Below are 20755 nucleotides of genomic sequence, written 5' to 3'. Positions count from 1 at the left end.
ATACAAAATGATCATTGGCCGAACCAACCCACCCCCCTCCCACCCCTCATGACTACGTGGTTTATGGACAGCCCCTTATGGCCACACACATTAAATCAATCTTGTCCACAGTTTGATGGAACATTAATGAAATACTGAAAAATTGTTCATCTAACACGTTAGTCCAAGTGGCCATCAGCAACTGCCAGTGCAACCACATATGTACGTGCTGCGTAAAACCTGCAGCGCACTGCAGTGCACAGGTGAGATTCAGTCAACGTAGTGATTTTAAAAAGATGCGAGCAAATTTATTGTCAGAATTGATGTTCGAAGGCTTGGATCTGTTAAGTGTAGACCAGTGTTAGCATTTGTAGTTATTATACGTGCAATTATTTATGATTTCAATACAAATAAAATCTTAGAATCTACAGTTTCTTAGATCGTTCCGATCAAGATCACACTCCACGCAATTCAGCATACAGTTTCAATGGTTCCCATAGCTCTTCCCACGATGGGCAACCACGCGCAGGCAGCAATGAAAGTGCCTATTTCAAGATGAAAATCAGATTGCAGAATCGCAAGCGAATAACGCGTTTTGCTGTTACGTGTATCGGGTGCAATTAATATCTGGAATCGAATTCAAATTCGCGTTCATTTCGATTTGAGCAGTGCATCCGAGCTGTTGCAGCTAAATCGTGTTGCAGTTCCGAAACGAGTGTCGAGAGTCTATATCCTGTGGTTGTCCTAGTCGAGAAAATGTGGTGGCTTCTATTGGTACCGTACCTGTTGGTCGGTGTGATTTTGGTGTATTCATATGTCCAGTGGACCCGACGGAAAATGTATGCAATGTTGGCGACCATGTCCAGTCCAAAAGCGTTGCCAGTGATTGGACATGCTCATAAGTTCTATAATTCTACGCCAGGTGAGTTTCAAAAATTGCCGAAAACATACTATCTAAGTGCTTATGGGGAAATATCTTTATATCCAGAGGGACTTGCGGATACACTCAAGTATTTCGGCAGCTTTCCTTCGCCAGTCTGCATTCACATGGGTCCGTTGCCTCACGTCGGCGTTTTCGACCCCGAATCGTTACAGGTGATTCTCAACTCCCCGCACTGTCTGCAGAAATCACTGCAATATTCATTTCTTGGGATTTCCAGTTCGATATTTTCCTCACCATGTAAGTCCTAGATACACAGAAATTATCGTAGAATTTTTAATCAGAAATACTGATGCGCACGTTTCAATTCTAGCTGACATATGGAAAATTCAGCGCAAAGCTTTCAATCCTGCATTTGGGCCAGCGGTTCTTGCGAGTTTTGTTCCGACATTTAACAAAAAATGCAGTCTTCTGATGAACATTTTACAACAATATGAAGGAAAGCCAGAAAAAGATTTTAGCCGGGACCTTGTGAAATGTGCTTTGGATGAAATCTGTGGTACGACAACTCACTGATACAACATCATTAACCGTACTCGATCAACAGCATTTTATCTTTCCATAGAGACGACTTTTGGGTGCGAATTCAACATGCAGTTGTCTTCAGAGGGAGATTATGCGTTGGACATGAGTGAAGGCTTTGTGGACATGGTAGCTGAACGATGTTTCACCATATGGAAATATCCAGACTTCATATACCGCTGGACCAAATCGTACCGAGAACAAGTGAAATATGTGGATGCTTTCTACGATACCATAATGGGAAAGGTAGAGCGTCGTGAGGGAATTGAGAAAATTATGAACGATCTGAGCAACGCTGAAACATCAGAAAAGAGTCAGAACTTCCTTTATTGCCTTTCAAAATATCTAAGTTTACAAGGGCCCACTTCCAGAGATGACATTTTAGCACACTTTGGACTAAATATTGTCGCTGGCCTTGAAACGAAAGCAAGAACTATCAGTTCTACTTTGTTTATGCTGGCAATGCATCCAGAGATACAGGAACGATGTTACCAGGAAATAGTTTCCGTTTGCCCTGGAGAAAATCAGTTCATTTCGACGGAAGATGTGAGGAAACTTACCTATCTTGAAATGGTGATCAAGGAAACAATGAGACTGTTTCCGGCGGCAGCGCTAATGGCCCGAGTAGCCACCAGTGACATCAAAATCAGCGGTAAGTATTCTGTAGTCCCTCGAATCTCTTAAATCCCTAACCAAACGTTCAACGTTTCAGGCAACAAAACAATTCCAGAAAACACCACAATTATAATTGGAACATATCAAATACACCGTGACCCGAAAATCTGGGGACCGAAAGCCGACCAATTCGATCCAGACAACTTCCTGCCGGAGAATGTCGCTGACCGGCATCCGTACTCGTTCATTCCCTTCAGTGCAGGCCCACGAAACTGCATAGGGCTTCGCTATGCGTGGTTGTCTATGAAAATTTTAATTGCTTATATTTTGAGGCGATATCGTTTGAGTACTTCTGTTAAATACGACGAACTGAGAGTGGCATACGGGATATTTTTAAGCATCGTGAACGGAAATCCAATGAAAATTGAAAGGAGGGTCGTTTGATGACAATAAATGGTGTGACCGATAGTCCTATGGAATTTGGTCGAATGTCAATCTGCCGAATGTCGTTTGGCCGAAAAGAGATTGATGAAATAAAGTGATACTGTTCCCTACAGCCGTATAACTCGAAAGAACAACTATGATTGGAATAAGAAAACATCTCTGATGCAGCAAATGTAATTTTTATCCACCAATATTTTCATGTAATGATAACCTGACACTCAAATCAAGGCTCTCACGGTCACATGATGTTCCAGTTACCTGATTAATATACACTCCCGTTCAAAAGTTTGGGGTCACCCCCTCAAAAACATGTCATTTTTTTAGGCCCATATCTCCACCAATTTGCATCCGATTTCAAAACCCTAGGTTTCATTCAAAAGATAATAAGTCAAAGAAACTTTGAACATGATTTAAAAGAAACTTTTTCAAAAAAAATTGTATGTAAACTTAACCCAAAGTTGCCAAATTTTCTAAAAAATGAATAAAAACTTACGGCAGTGTCGCTAAAAATTGGGTCGACCAAATTTTAAGATGAGAGCGGTAATATGACCCATTTTCTATTAGCTTTCAACTGCTTTTTACAGAACTTAGCTAAAAAATCTAGAAAAAAAGTTATTAAGTAAATTAATCCTTGATGTCATCGACCAAAAGTTTGGGGTCACCCCTCAATATGATGTATCGGCCAAAAGTTTGGGGTCACTATCGTAAAACATGGAAAAGTGATTTGTTGATATCTTTGTCATCTTTCATTCAATTTCAATTCTTCTTGGCTTATTTGAAACAAAATGAATGATACTTACTGCATAGACATTAAACCACACATATTTGTTGAAATTTACATACTAAAACTTAACGTAAAGTTGCCTCATTTTTTGAAGCGTGGTAAAATGTGCTAACTTTACATAACATTTTTATATACAAAAATCGTTAAATACGTTAAGTTGAAGACATCAAACGTAAATTTAGTTAATTATCTTTGAAATGAGCCAAAAATAATTAAAATTGAACTATAGATGACGAAGATATCACCAAATTACTTTTCCATGTTTTACGAAAGTGACCCCAAACTTTTGGCCGATACATCATATTGAGGGGTGACCCCAAACTTTTGGTCGATGACATCAAGGATTAATTTACTTAATAACTTTTTTTCTAGATTTTTTAGTTAAGTTCTGTAAAAAGCAGTTGAAAGCTAATAGAAAATGGGTCATATTACCGCTCTCATCTTAAAATTTGGTCGACCCAATTTCCAGCGACACTGCCTTAAGTTTATATTCATTTTTTAGAAAATTTGGCAACTTTGGGTTAAGTTTACACACAAATTTTTTTGAAAAAGTTTCTTTTGAATCATGTTCAAAGTTTCTTTGACTTATTATCTTTTGAATAAAACCTAGGGTTTTGAAATCGGACGCAAATTGGCGGAGATATAGGCCTAAGAAATTGACATGTTTTTGAGGGGGTGACCCCAAACTTTTGAACGGGAGTGTACCTAGTAGTTTAAGCACTTTTACGCTTGCTTTCTATAGTTTTTTTGTTGATATCACCCCGTTCGTTTTCTACTATATGTTTACACTTTAGTGTTATTTCCCCTCAAAGAAGTTGACTCTTCTCCACTACACCACGAAACCTAGCATCAAAGTGTTTGACAATTCTCAGGTCATTTTGACAGATGGAACATGAGTAAGAAGAGGACGGCAACAATGTCGGTGAAGTAGAAGCATGTTTCTGTCTTTTTCTTGCATTTTTGTGGTCTGTCAAAGAAACCTGAGAATTGGCATAGCAGAAACAATAAAAACTAACTCGGCCATCGTCTTCAGCCAGCGGTTGTACAGACTAAAATGAAACTTAACACTAGACAACGGAAATAAAGAAGATTTTACAGGAGAGAAACCTTTCTCGCGAAAAGTTTCATCGCCCTGAGTGTGAATCGAATCCTCATCCCATAAGATGCGAGTAGAAGCTTGGTAACTCTAACCACACGACCAAGAGGCTGTACGCTTTATTGCGTGTGCGTAGTTTGAAAATTAAAACGAAAGACAGGAACATCCATCAACGATCAAAACTTTTCGGGCAAGATACTTACTTGATACTTGATGGGCTACAACTCGTAGCGGTGAGTCTACGCCGAATGAAGTATCCGCCTCCACTGGCCTCGGTCCTGGGCCAATCGCTTCCAGTCGCCCTGAACGTTTAGAGTCCTTAGGTCCTCCTCAACTGCAAAAAGCCAACATGTGCGCGGTCTTCCACGAAGCCGACGACTCCTCCTGGTTCTCTGCTGAATATAATTTTAGCTTGTCGTTCCTTCGGCATACGAGCTACGTGTCCAGCCCACCGCAGCCTGCAGTGTTGTATTCGCTTCACTATATCCATCTATTTATATACGTGGTACAATTCGTAGTTCATGCGCCGCCGCCATTCGCCGTCCTTCAGTTTACCGCCGAGTATTGTTCGCAACACTTTACGTTCGAAAACTCCAAAGGCTCTCCGATCAACTTCTTTCAACGTCCAGCGACCGGGAGAATCAGAGACTTGTACAACACGAGTTTTGTCTTTCGGGCAAGATACTGTACTAGTTTCTTACAGTTCTTAAGTTACATCTGATCATTTATTTATGAATTAGGAATTTACCAAAGCTCCAATTTATTGCGTTATGGAGAATACATTTCCAATCTTTTAGCTAGAAGCTCCCAGAGAGTCCAAAAAAGTCCTCAAAGGGGTTTCAGGGTTTGGGGGAAGTTGAAGTCAATATGATCCAGTCAGGAACGCTGAACGTGCACTACTACATCGTGGTGTAAAGATCCTAATATTTTACGAGATTTAATGGAGCTTTCGGGACGTTTCAAGGGGTTTTAAGGGCAAGTCAGAAGAGGAAGTCTCAAAAGCCTTTAAAAAGCGTTACAAGAAATGTTAGAAGCGATTCAAGGCATTTCAGGGGCATTTAAGAAAGTTTCAGGGGGTTTCATGAACGTTTTAAGGGCGAGAGTTTGATAAAATTTCAGGGGCGATTCAAAAGGCTTTCAGGTGCGTTCTAGAAGCTTTCAGTAGCCTTTGAAAGGCGTTCTAAGGGGTTTCAGAGGTATTTCATATTGATTATGATGATTTCAAGGGTGTTTCAATGGGATTACGGAGGTTCCAGGAGCGAGGATCGTATTTCAGGGGAGGGTCGTATCAGGGGGCTTCGGTAACACCCTTAACCCGTTAACACCCAAGGTGTCTCACAATTGTAATCGTGATAAAAAATTGTCAACAGTCCAGCTGCAATAAAATAAACATAGTTTCACAAACAAAATGAAAGTCTATAGTGTAGTTTAAAAAAAATCTTCAGTGAGAAAATGACTGTCAGATGACGTCATGTTTCCAACAGATATCTAAGAGCATCCAAAAGCATATTTCTCTCTGTTTCTCTGTTTTTCTCCCAATTCATTAGCTTAAACTCATGCTGGAGAAAATTTTCCTGTACACACCTATTTCTGAATTGCCCGTTCGGTACATTTTTGACAAGATTATAACAGCAGTACGATCTCGGTAGTTTCGGTAATCGATTTTACTGAGGTTCAGTAAAACAACTGTCAAAATCGTATGGATAAGGTAAACAATGCATTTTTGCTGAACGAGTTTGGTGCTCAGCAGTTTTAATCTAGTCAAAAAATTACCGAACTCGGTAATCAAAATTATGTGTGTAGAAATCCCATGAAAAAAATCTCTGAAAGTCACAAAGGAAATTCCGTATAGAATCCCTGATGGGCTCCTTAAAGATATTAATGAAGAAAATCCGACTGGAAGCTCGGCAGGACATCCTGCAAGAATTATTGAAAAAATCCTCCCAAGTAACAATGACAGTTGAATAACAGCTTATTCAGCCTAAATTTTCATAATCAAGCTTAAAAACGGCTTATTCATCTATTGTACAGCGATAATGTTTGTTGGGCTGGAAAGAAACGTAGGAAAAATCCCTTAAGGAATATCAAAAAACCAAGAATAATCTTTGAAGAAACCCCAGCAAAAATCCTGACATTAATACCTGGAAGACTTCCTGAAGGAATCTATAATGGAGTACAAGGTGGAATCTCTGAAGTAATCTTAGTACGAATCCCTAATCCCGGGAGGAATTACTGGAGAAAGCCTGGGAGAAATCCCGAGAGTAATCCCTGAAAAAAAAAATCGAGAAGAATACCAGCACGAATCCCACCTGAAAGAATTACACTTACAAATATGTGAAAGAATACCAGAAGGAATCTGTAAAGTAACTTCGCCAGGAATTCCTGAAGGAATGCCGGCTAGAAATTCTGAAAAAATCCAATCAAAACTTTGTTAAGCAATGATTAATTTATTTATTTATATGGTAGGAATCCCTGCTGGAAGCTCATCAGGAATCTCTGAAAGAACCATAGAAGAAATCCCGAAACAAGTTATTCCAGAATTCCCTGAGAAAACTTGTGAAGAATTTTTGAAGAAATCCCATTAGAAACTCCGGCACGAATACCTCAAAAATTTAGAATTGCCTGAAGAAATCTCGGTACACATCTATATTCTACCATATTTCTTTTCGGAAGGAATCCCTAATGGAATTACAACAGCTATCTCGGATAAAAATCTTTTAAGGGGTCAAACAAAATAACTAAAAGAATCCTTTTCTAAAGCAATACCCTACCGAAATAGTTCTCAGGAGCAATCTCTACAGCATTTCCGGAAAGAACATCAGCAGGAATCCCGGGAGGAATTCCTGGAAGATTATCTGAAGGTATCTCGAAAAAATCTCACCTTATCTAATTCTAATTCTGTGCCCTCTATCCCGAAACTCTATCCTACGATCTATCCAAACCCTCAATCCTATCGTCTGCCTTACCCTCTACCCTAATTCTATCCTAATCCTTCATCATACCCTCTACAAAAATCTCCATCCTACACAGCAAATAATTTTGTAATATCCAGGCGCGTAATTTCTAGCGACGTATCCAATTTTGAACGTAAATTCACTCGGTTACATCGTTTTCCAACAATAATCACACTCACCATGTACACTCCAGTCAACCAGTCATCGTATAAGATGTTGTATAAGATGATAAAGTGGAGGCGATATGCGTACATTTTACATGCGCCTAAATGGAGACATGCACGCATATGGCCTCCACTTTATCATCTTATACAACATCTTATACGATGACTGGTTGTCTGAGACCCTAGTTGCCACCGAAAAGTGTCAACAAACCCATTCCAGCAAATATCTAGAAACAGTATGATATTTATCAGCCACCTTCCAACTCGGTGAAATAGTCGAGAGGTAAGGGATATGCCTCACAATCAACGGATCAGTGTACGAATCCATGCCAATACTTTAAATATATGATTAATCTATCGTTCCGGTTCTAGCGATTGCTAGACCCTCTGTCAAGCTGCGGCGGCTAATTAGCTGCGTAGAAGGGATGTAATATGTACATCACTTTTACGACGTGACTGATGTGCACCGAAAATGATGTGATATCACAAGATTTTTTTTTTTTTTGCTGTGTACCGTCTACTGAGTAGACTCTACTCTAACCCTCTACCCTACCACCCAAGTAACACACTTGTCACAGAAGAGTTACGGCGGCGCAGGATTTTGTCGTGCAAAAGTCACTGCGACTTACTTCTAGCAAACAAGCATTAGTTGTTGCGTCAAAGTGACTTCTGTGCAATAAAAACCAGCGCCGCCGAGACTCTTCTGTAACAAATGTGTTCTTTAGGCATCTACCCAGCCTCCATTCTCTTACTCAAGCCCGATCAGAGCTTCAGGGGGTCGCAGAGGCGTTTCAGCCGGTCTGAAAGGCATTTCATGGGTTCTCAGGGGGTTTAAATAGGAACTTCAGGGGTCTCGGGGGCGTTTCAGGGGTTTCTGGGGTTCTGAAAGGATTCCAGAGGGGTCCATGGGGTCCAGGGGGTCATTTCAGGAAATTTTAGGGGATCTCAGGGGGTTTGAGGGAGATCTCAAGAAGCCTCATGATTGCTTCAGAGGGACGAGGGACATATATATGGCCAAAAATTGATCTACGTGGTTTATGAACAGACTCATATTAGATTACTCTAGACCATTACCTCAGCATGGGAACCACTCAGCTTTGTAACAGCCCCATTATTGTAAGAAGTGATCCTTGGGACGCCTACGACTTTCGGCTTTTGAGAAATAAGTCCGTGACGCCAGATTAGAAACCTCTAAGCTTTACAACACCACTTTATTGCAATTGGTGCTCCTTGAGATCCAGAATCCAAAAAGCATTCACACCTTCTCTTTGGAGTTTCGGTTCTTGCGAAATTAGCATGGCCCGTAATTCAAGCTTGGAAACCACTGAGCTTTGCAACACCAATATATTGTATTAGGCGCTCTTTGAGACGCACAATCTTAAAAACACGGACTTTCGATTCTTGCGAAATCAGCATGGCTCGTGACCCCAGCTTGGGAACCAGTGAAGTTTGCAATACCACTATACCGTGATAAATGCTCCTTGAGACGCAGAAACTGACAAGCTTTTTTTATTTTTTTAATCGCACTCTCGGTACTTAAGATGGCACCAATTTCCCAAATGGAGGAGAACGTGCATCTGGAGCCGACCTACTGATGGCCCGTGGTCTCTGCTTGGGAACTACTGCTCTGCGCAACACCACTTCATTGCAGTACACGTACTGTACATGCTCCTTTAGATGCAGAATCCGACAAATTTTTCACCCGCTCCAAGAATTCTTTCGGATCTTGAGAATTTCACGTGTCCCATCACTCAAGATTGGGGACCACTGAATTATCCCTCTAATACCCAATCCCGCCTTTAGACGGGGTATAGTTTGAGCATTTTTGTAATTTTTGTTTCGTGGAAAATCATTTTTTTTTTTTATATTTTTGGCTGATATTTAGGACTGTTCTGTATATCTTAAAATGGTTTTTGGTGTATTTTAATGCGTATTTACATTTTTTTTAATTATTGAAAAATTAATGTTTTAGTCACCTTTTAGAAGTCATTGTTTATTTTGTATATTTTAAATTTTTCCCAAATCATTCTATCCTTGTTCAATAGTTTAAGGGAATCAATACACTCTAAAATTATTTTCCTTAAAATTACACGGAAAATAAAATTTTCTGTGAAAAAAATTTAAAATAATAATATTTCAACAATAATCATAAAATCTCAAAATGTTTTCATCTCAAAAAATCCGTTCCCCAAATTGGCTTCCAGGAAAAACATAAAAGTGTGGGGATGTTCAAAAATAAAAATTAGAAAAATCAAAAACTGAAATTCACGAAATCGAGAATTAAAAAGAATCATCTTCCAAAACATGTTTAAATCGATTTTAGATGATGAAAAATGATATTTAGATCAAAATCAAAAATTTGGGTATTAGAGGGTTATGCAACACTGCTGGTGGAAGTGTTCCTTTAGACGGACAATTGTGTTCTGTTATTATTGATGTTATTATTGTTTTAATCGCCGCGATTTGATGTGCCGTGACGGACAATTTGAGAAACAACTCCAAAATTTTATTACACTGAAATAAATTTTGTTGTAATTTCTACCGAATCCATGGTAAAATTAAGAACTGTACCAACAATTTTCAACCGAATGCAAAATTCTGTTAATTGTACTGAAACATTGTCAATATTACCATGCGTGCAGTACCGTTGACTGAAAATATTCTTGGTTCTACTATTTGGGCATTGTAATTTCGGCCATGCGGACTTGAATGTTGCGCGTCTCAGATAAAACATGGTCGAAATTACATTACCCATATAGTAGAACCAAGAATATTTTCAGTCATCGGTACTGCACCCATGGTAATATTGACAATGTTTCAGTACAATTAACAGAATTTTGCATTCGGTTGAAAATTGTTGGTACAGTTCTTAATTTTACCATGGATTCGGTGGAAACTACAACAAAATTTATTTCAGTGTACCCATATGTATGTATCAAATGTAGTTGTTCCCGAATAGCTAGAGCCCCAATTTACACCTTAGAAGCGTAAATTGGGGAATCGCTACTTAGGAAATAGTGCGTAAATGAGGGGCGTAAACTGAGTTTGGCGCAAATAAAGTGTAATTGAGAATAATAGAGCGAGCAATGGCGCTTAAGCCTTGGCTTGTTAGCCAGGACACAGTGTAAATGCCTGTGCCCCATCTCTGAAGAAAAATGGCCCAAGGAGTGACAAAACCTTTTAGCTACGTCACTCCCAACGTTGGTGTTTTTTTTCTTTGTGGGGTCTGTTGTCAGACACGGCTAAGACCGATAACGGTCCATCTCGCCAACGTTGGTGTTTAAACATACTAAAACGCTTACAGTCACATCAACACATCTACATGTACTACTCAAATACACTCATACAATCTGAATCTTGCCGCATCAATCGCTTATAGTGATTCCCAAATGAACCCATTCCAAATATCCAACTCCTTCACACCTATGGGGGCGCCGGTGAGTCACAGACTCACAGGCCTTTCATAAAGTAGGTGTCATATCAACACATCCTTTCCTATCCTCGTAACGGAGAAGATGGGTGTGGCCGGCAGCGGAAGTTTTTATGTCTTTTTTACTTCAACCTCTTATTGGATAGCTATTCCCTCCCAAATAGCATTCCATAAGCAATTAGAATAGAAGTATTAAAGTTTTAACATGACAACTTTCAGTATGCAATCTACGAATTACTCCGTTACCGCGTAACGCAACGCAACGCAAATCATTTTAGGAGCAATCCCTGGAAGACTTCCTGCATAAATCCCCGAAGAAACACCTGGATGAATCCCTGAAGAAATTCCTACAGTAATGCCTGTAGGAAGCCCTGTAGAATCCCTGGAGGAATTCCCGGAGTAATCCTTGGAAGAATTTCTGACAGTATAGGTGAACCCAAGCAACACACATGTTATATAAAAGTTACGACAGCGCAAGTTTTGGTTGTATAAAAGTTTATTTTACGTTATTTCAACACCATGTTAGAATTACGTGAGATAAACTTCTATACAACCAAAACTTGCGCTGTCGTAACTGTATTATAACATGTGTGTTGCTTGGGAAGGAATTTCTGTATAGGTTATGAGAGAAATACCTAGAGAAATATCTGAAGAGATCTCATGAGGAAATGCTAGAAGAAATCCTAGATGAATTTCTGGAGGATTCCTTGGAGGAAATTCTTTAGAAATTCCCGGAGGAATTCTGGGAGGAATGCCTAGAAAAATTTCGGAAGAAATCGCTTGAGGAATTTCTAGAAGAAATCTTAGAGAAATTTCAGAAGGTATCCTTGGAGATATTCTTTGAGAAATCCCTGATGGAATTCCTGGAGGAATCCCTGAAGCAATTTCTGGGGAAATCTCTAGAGAGAATCCTGGAGAAATGCCTGGAGACACTTCTGGAAAAATCCTGGCGTAATTCCTGGAAGAATTTCTGGATGAATTCTAAGAGCAATCCGTGGAAAAAATCGTGGAGGTATTCCTGGAAAAAAATTCGGAAAAATTTAATTGCTGGAGAAATTTCTGAAAAAAAAAATTCTTGAGAAATTCCAGGAGATATTCCTGGAAGAACTCCTGAAGCAATTCCTGATCAAATGTCTTTAGGAATCCCTGAAAAAATCCTGAAAGTATTCCTTGAGAATTTCCTGGAAGGATCTCTGAAGAAACTCCTAGAGGATTTCCTAAAGAAACTCCTGGAGGAATTGCTGACGTAATTTCTGAGAGATGTCCTGGAGCAATTCCTGTACAAATTCCTTGATAAAATCCATTGAGAAATTCCTGGAGGAATTTCTGGATGAATATCTTGCGGAATTTCTGGAGCAATTTCTTGTGGAATTTCTGGAGGAATTCCTGGAGAAATCCTCGAAGGAATTCCTGAAGAAAACCCCGGGGGAATCCTTGAAGAAATTTGTGGAGAAATCCTTGGAGGAATTCCTGGAGGAACACCTGGGGCAATCCCTGAAAAATTACTGATGTTATTCCTGGAAGAATGTCTTAAGAAATCTCTAAAGGATTCCTGGAAGTATCCTTGGTGAAATTTTTGAAGGATTTCCTGGAGGAAGCCATGGAAAAATCCCTGGAGAAATTCGGGGAGAAATCTCTGGAAAATTCCTGAAGCAATTCCTCATGGAATCTCAGGAGAAATTCATGTAGAAAGGCCTGGAGGACTCACTAGAGGAATTGTTGTTGCTTCTGATGGATATCCAGGAGTAATTCCTGAAGAAATTCCTGAAATAATTACTGGAGGAATTCCTGGAAGAGTTGCTGGAGAAATTCCTGGATAAAATCCTGGAGGAATGCCCGGAGGAATTCCTAGAGGGATTTCTGTGGGATTGTTGGAGGAATCAATGATGAAATTCCTGGAGAAATCGACGAATTTATGAAACAATTACTGGATAAGTTACTAGAGGAGTTCTATTATTTTTCTATTTCTGAAAAAAATCTTTTGATAAAATCCTGGAGGAATTTCTAGTGGAACTTCTGGAAGCGTTTCTGGAGAAATCCTTGAAGAAATTTGTGAAGAAATCCCTGGAGGAATCTCTAGAGGAATTCCCAGAGGAATACCTAGAGGAATCCCTAGAAAAAATCCTGAAGGTTATCAAATGTTTTGCCAATTTTAATTACCCTAAATACTCCAAATTAACGTATCATTAAAATTTGCCTCCTGAAGGGTGGTTGTTGGTACCGATTTATGTAAAATCCCATAAACAGTGAAGTGAAGTGAAATTTTTGAAAATGTACACCACGTGGGTGGTGGTAATAATCACATTAACCATTCTACATGGTCATTTTGAAAAAAAAAATTAAGCTTGTTAGTCGTCGACTAACCGTGACTAAGGAGGACGACAGGGCTCGGTATTCCTGGAGAATTTCCTGGAAGAGTTTTTGAAGAAATCCCTAGAGGGTTTGCTGGAAGAACCTTAGAGAAACTTCTGGAGAATTTCCTTGAGGAATTATCGAAGGATCTCCTGGAGGAATCCATGGAAAAATCCATGGAGAAATTCATGGAAAATTTCCTGGAATAATTTCAAAAAAAAAATCCTCAGAAGATTTTCTGGAAAAAATCCTGGTGAAATTGCTGACATAATTTCTAAAGGATTTCCAGGAGCGTTTCTTGGATCAATTCCTAGAGAAATTGCTGGAGGAATTCCTGAAGAAATTCTTGGAGGTTTTATTTTGGGAATTTCTGGAGGAATCTTTGGAATTCTTGCAGGAAGTCTGGACAAAATTTCTGAAAAAATCTCCTGAGAAATTCCTGGAGGAATTTCTAGAAAAAAAAACCTGAAGAAATCCTCGAAGGAATCCTTGGAGAAATTCGTGGAGAAATCGCAGGAAAAATTGCTGAAGAAGTTCCTGCAGGAATTTTAAAATCAACGCACTTTCTGTAATAGCACGATCGATGAAGATTAATCGATAATGTGAGGTACGTCTAATACGTAAAATATAGTAGTCATTTTGATAAGTACGAGAAGAATTCGGTGGGTTCAATAAGATTTTTGAGCTTGGAACTGGGCCATGTTGGAAACTGATTTATTATAGTCAAAACAACGCTATTCTGAGTTCAAGCAAATTTGCCAACCGTTTCAGAAACTTCTGCCTATTCTCAGCATTAGATGACATTTATACGGGGTACTCTCTATGTCAAGAGAAACCGGACAAGTAAATAATGTTTAACCAAACTGCCCATAATCGCATAATTGACTTAAGCATCATTGCACTTTTCAGCACACTCTAGCTAGTCTAACATAAAAATACGCACTTGCTGGTGGTTACCTCAACTATGCAATCATGGGCACCGAACGAAGCTGCCGAATCCGGTTGTTATGGTTTTATCAATGCCCTTTTTGCGTGGTATTCGCCAATCCATTCGCGATCCATTCATTCATGCCTACTAAACTTATGACTGGCAATGAATTAACAAGTGTTTATGTGCTGATACCGGTGCTGCACACTGGGGCAAAATCTGAAACTTGATTCAAAATTCAATGAGTATTGATATAATAAAAAAAATGTATGATAAAAATTGAAAAGTCTCATTACGTTCAATTTCACCAAAAAACATTTAAATAATAAGGAACAACAGCTCTACTTCTACCCACTGTGCAGATACAGTTCTCCCATAAATAAGCGCCATGAGTTTACGTTCGCCAGCCAACATCAAACGCGTGCAATTCATTGACCTACATACGGTACATCAGCTGGCCTAAGATAGCCGGTAGCTATCTGGTGTTACAAGCAAGTCGTAGCACTAACCAAAACGCGCGATCAACGTTCAATATCTTGCACGAGATGATAAAGTATTGCATTGCAAGCGGATTTATCGTCATTTTGTTTGAGACCTGCAAAGGGTTCGATATTGATTTCTGTTTCAATCACCGTGGAAAAATCGATTCAGCAAAAGGTAGTCAGTGATTATTACGCACATCTTACGTACGTGTCTTTCGTATGTTCGAAGAACTTCGTGTAACTTTGTTAAGCGTGACCCAAAAAAGTTAAAGTTTAAGGTCATGCAATGTGACGTAGAGTGAATGGCTAGTGATGAAAAAATCATCTGTTTGCGAGATTTTATACAAAGCAGTTTAAGTAGTTTCTATCTCGTAACAGTAATGATTTCGCATTCATCGTTAACTCAGTTAAGTGGTAACATTATTGTATTGTTCAATTAACGATTGCTGAACTACTATGATGTTTGCTCTAATCTCGACAAGCCTTGTTGCATAAATGTACGACTCGTTCTGAATAAAAACATCAATTTGTAACTTACATTGCAACGGTACAAATCATGAAACAATTCTGTGAAATCTGTAGTGAAACAGCTTCTGAATGGTGGAATACTGCCGATTGTATCGTGTTCGTGTTCTTGTACTTTGTTACTCTGTTGCATCTATAAGAACGTAAAGTTGTCGGAAACCTACACGTGAAAACATAACAAAAATGTGGAGTGAGCTTTTCTTGTTAGCGGAAAACAACAGCCAGAATCCATATTCGCCCAGCGTCCTATTCCTAAATGAATATAGGAAAACATACTAGTCCTGTTCAACAATGTTCAGCCTACTTCATTGAACAGGGCTACTGTCTTCGGAGAAGTTGTTCAGAATATCCCATTAGACATGACAAATATTTATCAAAACAAGCCCAACAAATGACCAACATAACGTGAATCATATCAACCTTGGATGAATGTTGGACTTCGATGGCAAATATTTGGCATAATTACAAACAGTCTAACGGCCTTGCATCCAGTTGGCCGGAAATGTCGGAGTTATAGAATAATTGATGCAGTAGTGTAGTGCAAGTACTATGGAGTCAGCTTCGCCCATCTCGACCCATCTTGCGATCGATCCCCGGGGCTCTGTTCAGTATCATGCTACGGATAGCTGTCCCGTCTACAATAGCTTTTCACTTTCCTATCAAGAGCCGAATAACGCTATCGGACTGTGGCTTTGTCTCCGCGTATTTTCGCTCGCTCTATTGCAGCTTTGGCGTTTCTTCGTTTCTCTATATTCCTCCAGGTGTTTCCATCTGATTCACTCTGGGTGCGTAGCTTCCCCAAATTATTCTCGCTTGTAGCGATGAAGGTATTATCGATGGTTCTCCATTAATCTTCTACGTTTCCATTTTCCGGAATATCCGAAGCACGGTTTTCAAGCTCCTCGACGAAGGGCCTTTCAGTCGGCATGTGTTGAACCGGTGCCCAATTTCGCCTCCCGTCGATAAATCCTGGCAATGTGCATATCTCGCCGATTAGAAGATGATGCTCAAAGGCAATGTCAGCGCTACATTTTGAGTGATGCATATTTACATAGGGTATTTGTTCCCTTCTTAAGCATGTGGCTCCCATTTTCATCCTACGAAAAACAAAGGATTGAAGCGTTGTTTGTTTTGTTTCATATTTTTGTATTTTTTTGTTAGAAGTGAGCACGCATGAAAACAAAAAGAACGGAATCAATCGGTGCCGTAATCGCTTGTTTTCGAATAAGATGAATATGGGAACGTGAGATTAATGATGGCACACGTACCCTACATATTGCGACATATGCACCCATTTAGACTCGCCCCGAATTCATTATTATCACAGTCGAATTTCGCACACGATTTCGCAGCGGATCACGTTCACAACTTTGCTTGAGTTAATGACAGGGTCATCGGTTGCACAACTGGTAAACAAATTGAGTTTGATTAGTGTGAAATATCGCTAGGAAATAAAAATTCAGTGGATTTTCAAATTGGCTTCTTTAGCGATGTTGAGATAATTCCATTTTCAGAATCTGCATGCAAAACTGAGCCGAAATCCAAATTTTCATGAATTTTGGTGCCTGGGAACCTATTTAAAAATCAGTTTAAAGTTTGCATGGGAGCGATTTGTCGAATAACCCCTCGTCGCTTTTGCACTGGGCGGAGCTGTCAAGCAGTTGGCCAGCTGTCAAAAGGTGATTTCGAAAAATCTCTTCGAAAGCGATTTTAGGTACCAAAATGAAGTTCTAAAAATCTGAAAAAAATAATGGTGGTTCAGAAAAAGGTGCTCTTTCGTATAAAATCAAAAAATCAATATTTTTTTCTTAATTTAAAAACCCAATTACCACAGAAGTCTAAACAATACCAAGAAACCCAACACATTTCAATTGTTCAACATCACATTTTAGATAAGATATAATCAACAATAGTACGCCACTATACTCGGTTTGTGGCAGCTACCTTGCTCCATCCTCGGTTACATTCAATGCTGCTCAACTCACGCTCCAACCCATCGTACACTCTGCGCTTCTCGCCTTCTGGTGCCAACCTAATCGCGCTACTGATTTGCAGGGTTGTAACCCGGCAATCTTGCAATATGCTCTGCCCAACTTATCCTTCCGGCTTTGGATATCTTCTGGATGCCGAGATCGCCCTAAAGTAAAGCGTTCATCATCCTCCGCCACACACCATTCTTCTAAACACAGCCGAAGATCATCCCTAGCACGCGACGCTCGAAAACACCGAGTTCTTGCAGGTCCTCCTCGGACAAGGTTCATGTCTCGTGTCCGTAGAGATCCATCAGTCTTATAAGCGTTGGTGCATTTAATGCGGGGTGCATCAATTTCCGCAGCTTCTTCTGATCCTGCAGTAGGCACGACTGCCACTGATGATGCGCACAAACTCCTCCACCACCTCGAAGGTATTCCCGTCTATCGTCACATTACAACCTAGACGGCACCTACTGGGCCTATCTTTATGATTTCAGCTGCGATACCATCCATTCCAGCTGCCTTGTTGATTTTGAGCTGATGAATGGCATCCTGAACTTCCCTCAGCGTGGGATTTGGTTCATTTCCGTCCTCTGCTGCAATGGGGTAATCATTCCCTGCATTGTTATCGTGGTCTCTCATGCCTACGATATCCACGTTATGCAGGTGCTCTTCGATGAGCTACTTTCACCTTTCGATCATCCCATGTCCATCCGTCAAGAGGCCCCCGTCCTTATCCCTGCATATTTTGGCTTGCTACCCGAAACTGTTGCGGAATGCGTTGAGAATCTGGTAGAACATCCGTATTTCTTTGTACTTCGCTGCTGCCTGGCGGCGCTTTTTTTCCAGAAAAAGGCACGTTTTCTGCTTCCGCTACTGTTGATAACGTTGCACGTTCTGCCGGGTTCCTTGCTGCAGCATTATCGCCCGCGCTGCGTTCTTTTTCTTCAAAATCGCTCTACACTCCTTATCGAACCATTCGTTTCGTCGTCTCATTTCCTTATCACCGGGTACGTGATGGTGCACTTGGCTGCGTCGTTGATGGCTTCTTTCACTATTCTCCAGCAGTCTTCTAGAGGGGCCACAAAGAGCTCGCCCTTATCTGGCAACTTTCCGATCATCGGTCTGAATTCCTCCTCCTGTCCTTCCTGAGCATTTAGATCTCCTATGATGATCTTGAGGATCTCTTCAAGGAATCCTCCAGAAGTTTCTGTATATTTTTTCAGGGACTCTTTCCGATATCCTGTCAGGCATTTCTTCCGGGATTTTCCTGAAATCCTCTAGAGAAAGCCTTGGATATGTAGTAAATTTCGCCCACGATTCCTTCATTATCTCAAGGCATCCCTTTAGTGAATCCTTTCAAAATGTCTCCTCGGTTTCCATCAGAAATTCCTCGTGGAATTCCTTCTAAGACTGCTCCCGGGATTTCTTACTGAATTTTTCAGGGATTTCTTTCAGCATTTTCACCAGGATTGCTTTATTTACTTCCTTCAGAGATATATCCTGGCATTCCAACAGAGATTTATCCAAGGATACCTTCATTCATTCCTCCTGGAATTCCACTACGGAGTCCTTTCGGGTCTCAGAGACGAATGCCCCAGAGGTAAAGTCTCTCTAAACAAAAAAAAAAGTCCTTTCGGGATTCTTTCACAGATTATTTTCTGGACTATTTCTAATTTATTTTCGGGATCTTGTACCGACTTTTTGAACCCTCTAAGCAGTTTCGTACCTTTTAATTCCGCCCTAATTTCCGGGAATTATTCCCAAATATCCTTCATTGATATCTTCCCATATTTCGCAATTAATTTTACGTGTTTTTTTTGGAATTCCTCCCAATTATTTTTTCAAGAATTCCGTCATAGATTTCTCCACGAATAACGGGATTCCTTTGAAGTCTTCTTCTGGGACTCCTTCCAGCACTTTTTTCAGGTACTCTTCTGAGATTCCGTGGAGATTACTCCAGGGAACTCTCCATGGATTTCTCCCGTGATTTTTAATGGATTTTTTAGCATTTTTTCCCGGATTTCCTCACGACCAGTCACGTTCAGTATTTTTTACCGAAATCTCAAATGCTGAGCCTTCGGTAACGAATTTTTAACGAAACTCTGTAAAAAATACCAAATTTCTGTGAAATGTTACCTTTATCTGTTAAACACTCACGAAGTTCGGTAAAAGTTGATAACGTTGACGAATTTTTAAAACAAACTTAAATGTTGATCTTGTACCGACTTTTTCGAACCCTCTAAGCAGAATACCCTCTTCGAATGAGTGTAATCAGTTTCGTACCTTTCAATTCCACCCTAATTGCTTATCCTTTGACAGATGCGCGTATTTCGACTACCACTTGTAATCTTCCTTAGTGTCAGTTATCCACTCCATCCACGCTGGATAACTGACACTGAGGAAGATTACAAGTGGTAGTCGAAGTACGCGTATCTGTCAAAGAATAAGCAATTAGGGCGGAATTAAAAGGTACGAAACTGATTAAATGTTGAGATTTTGATAAAACATTACCAAAATAGGTGATTTTTTCTTACTGTATTCGGAATTCTTTCAGAGAAATTTAACAACATTCTTTCAAAAGTTTCTTCTCGGGATTCCTTCATTGATTCCTCCTGGAATTCTTTTGAGAAATTCTTTCGTGATTTCCTCCGGGATTTTTAATGGGTTATGCTCAACCCTGCATCATGAATGCCTTCAGGATTTTCCTATTTTTTTCAGAGATTCTTCAAGGTATTTCTCCCGGGATTCCTGTATTGATTTCTCCCGGGATTTTTGTCATAGTTTTCTCCAATGTTTTCTTAGCAACTCCTCCCGTGATGCAATCAGGCATTCTTTTTGGAATTTCTTATGAAAATCCATTCCAGAATTCCTTCAAAAATTCGTCAACTAATTTTTTTATATCTGAGTTTTTCTGGCAGGTATCCCTCCAAAAATTTATTTAGAGATTCTATTGCGATTCATCCTGGATCCAAGAAATCAGGGAAAGGTTCAATTTTTTTTACGTGCTTCCTTCGCTGAACCTTCTCAGTTTTTGGTTTAGGAATTTATCCCACTGCCCTGCCATGACACTTCTGACAAGGGGTTTGTGACAGAAACTGAATTTCGTAAGTACTCCAATTGAAATTATTTGTCCTAGAGAATTTTTAATTGTTAAAAATAATTCAGAAAGAGCTTTGCTCCCGCAACAGATCCTTTCAGGGACTCCTCGCTTCCATTAGAAGATCCTTCAATTCCCGAGCAAAGTCCAACAACAAAATTACAGCATATCGAAAACAAGATTTGTATTCAGCAACACATAGATATCACATTTTGATATCAGTTTATCTTTACTTAAATTGATTTCAAGTTTTGTTTTCGTTTTGCATTAATATAAATATTTAGTGTTAGAATATTTTCAAATCTTGGTAAAGTAATTCTAGGGATATATAATTAGTGCAATTATATTACAGTGGCGTTTCGGTTTTATCACTAGTCGTTTTACTCACTACTCGCCAAAATTCACGGTTTTCTATTCGATTTTATCACGATTTTTGTTTCGTTTTTATCACACTTGTTCTAAAACAT

General features: G+C 39.6%; 1 protein-coding gene across 1 annotated transcript; it reads left to right on the top strand.

The window, feature by feature from the left end:
• The first annotated feature begins 584 nt into the window (after nucleotides 1–584).
• LOC109405777 (probable cytochrome P450 313a4) lies at nucleotides 585–2614 on the top strand. The gene is made up of 5 exons (XM_029874779.2): nucleotides 585–901; nucleotides 968–1159; nucleotides 1233–1418; nucleotides 1485–2093; nucleotides 2154–2614. The coding sequence occupies exons 1-5, from the start codon at nucleotides 736–738 to the stop codon at nucleotides 2498–2500; spliced, it is 1500 nt and encodes a 499-aa protein (XP_029730639.2). The 5' UTR covers nucleotides 585–735; the 3' UTR covers nucleotides 2501–2614.
• Nucleotides 2615–20755: the final 18141 nt, after the last annotated feature.

This window comes from Aedes albopictus, chromosome 3, assembly GCF_035046485.1.
Source record: "Aedes albopictus strain Foshan chromosome 3, AalbF5, whole genome shotgun sequence".
NCBI classification, from domain to species: Eukaryota; Metazoa; Arthropoda; class Insecta; order Diptera; family Culicidae; genus Aedes; species Aedes albopictus.
Note: the sequence above shows the minus strand (reverse complement) of the source record. Positions and strands in the feature narration are given on the sequence as shown.

Excerpts from the sequence above, each read along its gene's own strand:
- LOC109405777 (XM_029874779.2), top strand. The coding sequence starts at position 736 with ATGTGGTGGCTTCTATTGGTACCGTACCTGTTGGTCGGTGTGATTTTG. Across the intron at positions 902-967 it reads GTTCTATAATTCTACGCCAG|AGGGACTTGCGGATACACTC; the intron begins GTGAGTTTCAAA and ends CTTTATATCCAG. Across the intron at positions 1,419-1,484 it reads TGCTTTGGATGAAATCTGTG|AGACGACTTTTGGGTGCGAA; the intron begins GTACGACAACTC and ends ATCTTTCCATAG.